The sequence below is a fragment of the Oryza glaberrima genome, chromosome 8 (genome assembly GCF_000147395.1).
Source record: "Oryza glaberrima chromosome 8, OglaRS2, whole genome shotgun sequence".
Classification (NCBI taxonomy): Eukaryota; Viridiplantae; Streptophyta; class Magnoliopsida; order Poales; family Poaceae; genus Oryza; species Oryza glaberrima.
The window spans coordinates 16,940,163-16,941,561 of NC_068333.1; the positions used below are offsets into that span (position 1 = coordinate 16,940,163).

The 1,399-nt window shown below is 56.5% G+C and overlaps 1 protein-coding gene across 1 annotated transcript; it reads left to right on the forward strand.

Annotated features, from left to right (window-relative positions):
- LOC127782988 (uncharacterized) lies at nt 1–1,115 on the forward strand. Its single transcript, XM_052310284.1, has one exon. It carries the CDS (start codon nt 146–148, stop codon nt 953–955), a length of 810 nt encoding a protein of 269 aa, XP_052166244.1. The 5' UTR covers nt 1–145; the 3' UTR covers nt 956–1,115.
- Nucleotides 1,116–1,399: the final 284 nt, after the last annotated feature.

Sequence of the window (1,399 nt, forward strand, 5' to 3'; positions counted from 1 at the left end):
TCTACTTGTTTCTTCCTCTTAAAATCTCAACTTTTCCTTGCTATATATTTCGAATATATTCTTGATCGCATACAATCTGTGCTTTGAATTTGTTAGAGATCAGGGCGGCTTGATTAAGCAAGATTAATTCATTCAAGATTCAACCATGAGGCTGTTCGAGGAGCCACCGGCGAAGCTCACCCACTGGGCTCACCCGGAGCACGAGCTGACGCTGGCCGCCACCGCCGGCGCGCCGTTCCGGTGCGACGGGTGCCAGGAGCCCGGCGGCGACGGGCCGAGGTACAGGTGCGCGCCGTGCAACTTCGACCTCCACACCGACTGCGCCCTCCCGCCGGCCACCCTGCAGCACCCGCTCCTCTTCAAGGGCGGCGGCTGCACCTTCGTCTTCCTCCGCGAGCCCCCCGCGCCCGCCGCCGCCAGCCGGCAGTGCGACGCGTGCGGCGACGACGTGCGCGGGTTCGTCTTCCACTGCGCCGACCGCGACCTCGACCTCCACCCGTGCTGCGCGAGCTTGGAGGACCGCATCGTCACGGGCGGGGGCGGCGACGGCGACGGCCGCGTCTTCGAGCTCACCAAGGCGGCGTCGTCGTCGTCGTCGCGGCGCCGCTGCGGCGTCTGCGGGGACAAGTCGCGCAGGACGTTCTGGTTCTACCGCGGCCGCTTCGACGGCGAGGACGTGTTCATCCACGTGGCGTGCGTGAAGGAGCTCGCCGTGCGGAGGTGGGAGGCGAGCTACCGCCGCCGCAGCGGCGCCGGCCAGATCGCGCTCGCCGGCGCGCCGCTCATGGAGGGCGCCCTGCAGAGCCTGCCAAGGAGGACGCGGCGGAGCGGCGGGTTCGAGCGGTTCAGCAAGATCGTGGGTGTCATCGTGAGCGCCATAATCGCCGTCATCTTCGGGAATCCGATGGGGTTGATCGCCGCGGTGGCCGGCCCTGACGGTCTTCTCCGCGGGTAGAAGACGAGTGGAAAACAGTGTGCTGCTAATTAGCAACAGTCAACGAGTGCGTCACGTGTAGACTGTTCTTCTCTATGATTTTTTTTTCTTCGTATAAACCCGAATGTTTTATTTTTAATCTTGTGGTGGGTTTGGAATATTTTGAACAAAGATTGGTTCGTTCATTTATGCATGTTTCGAATAATTTCATTTCATGTTGTCATTGATGTACTCTTCTATCCTATTTACAGTTTATGGTAAAGTTTTTTTTTTCCCGAGGGGCACATTACCATTCTTCGCCATTCATATGCTGGACAAAATGTTATTTTAGGCGAATATTCAGGATGAGATAATATTTCAAATCTATATTTTTTGAGTTGTACATAGTAAAAATAATTTTGGATAAGGTGAAGAAAATGGTGGGTTTTTGGTGTTATGAGCTGACCATCCAAGAGGAGAGAGCGA

What these genes read in the sequence shown, in the direction of transcription:
- LOC127782988 (XM_052310284.1), top strand. Translation starts at nt 146, where the DNA reads ATGAGGCTGTTCGAGGAGCCACCGGCGAAGCTCACCCACTGGGCTCAC.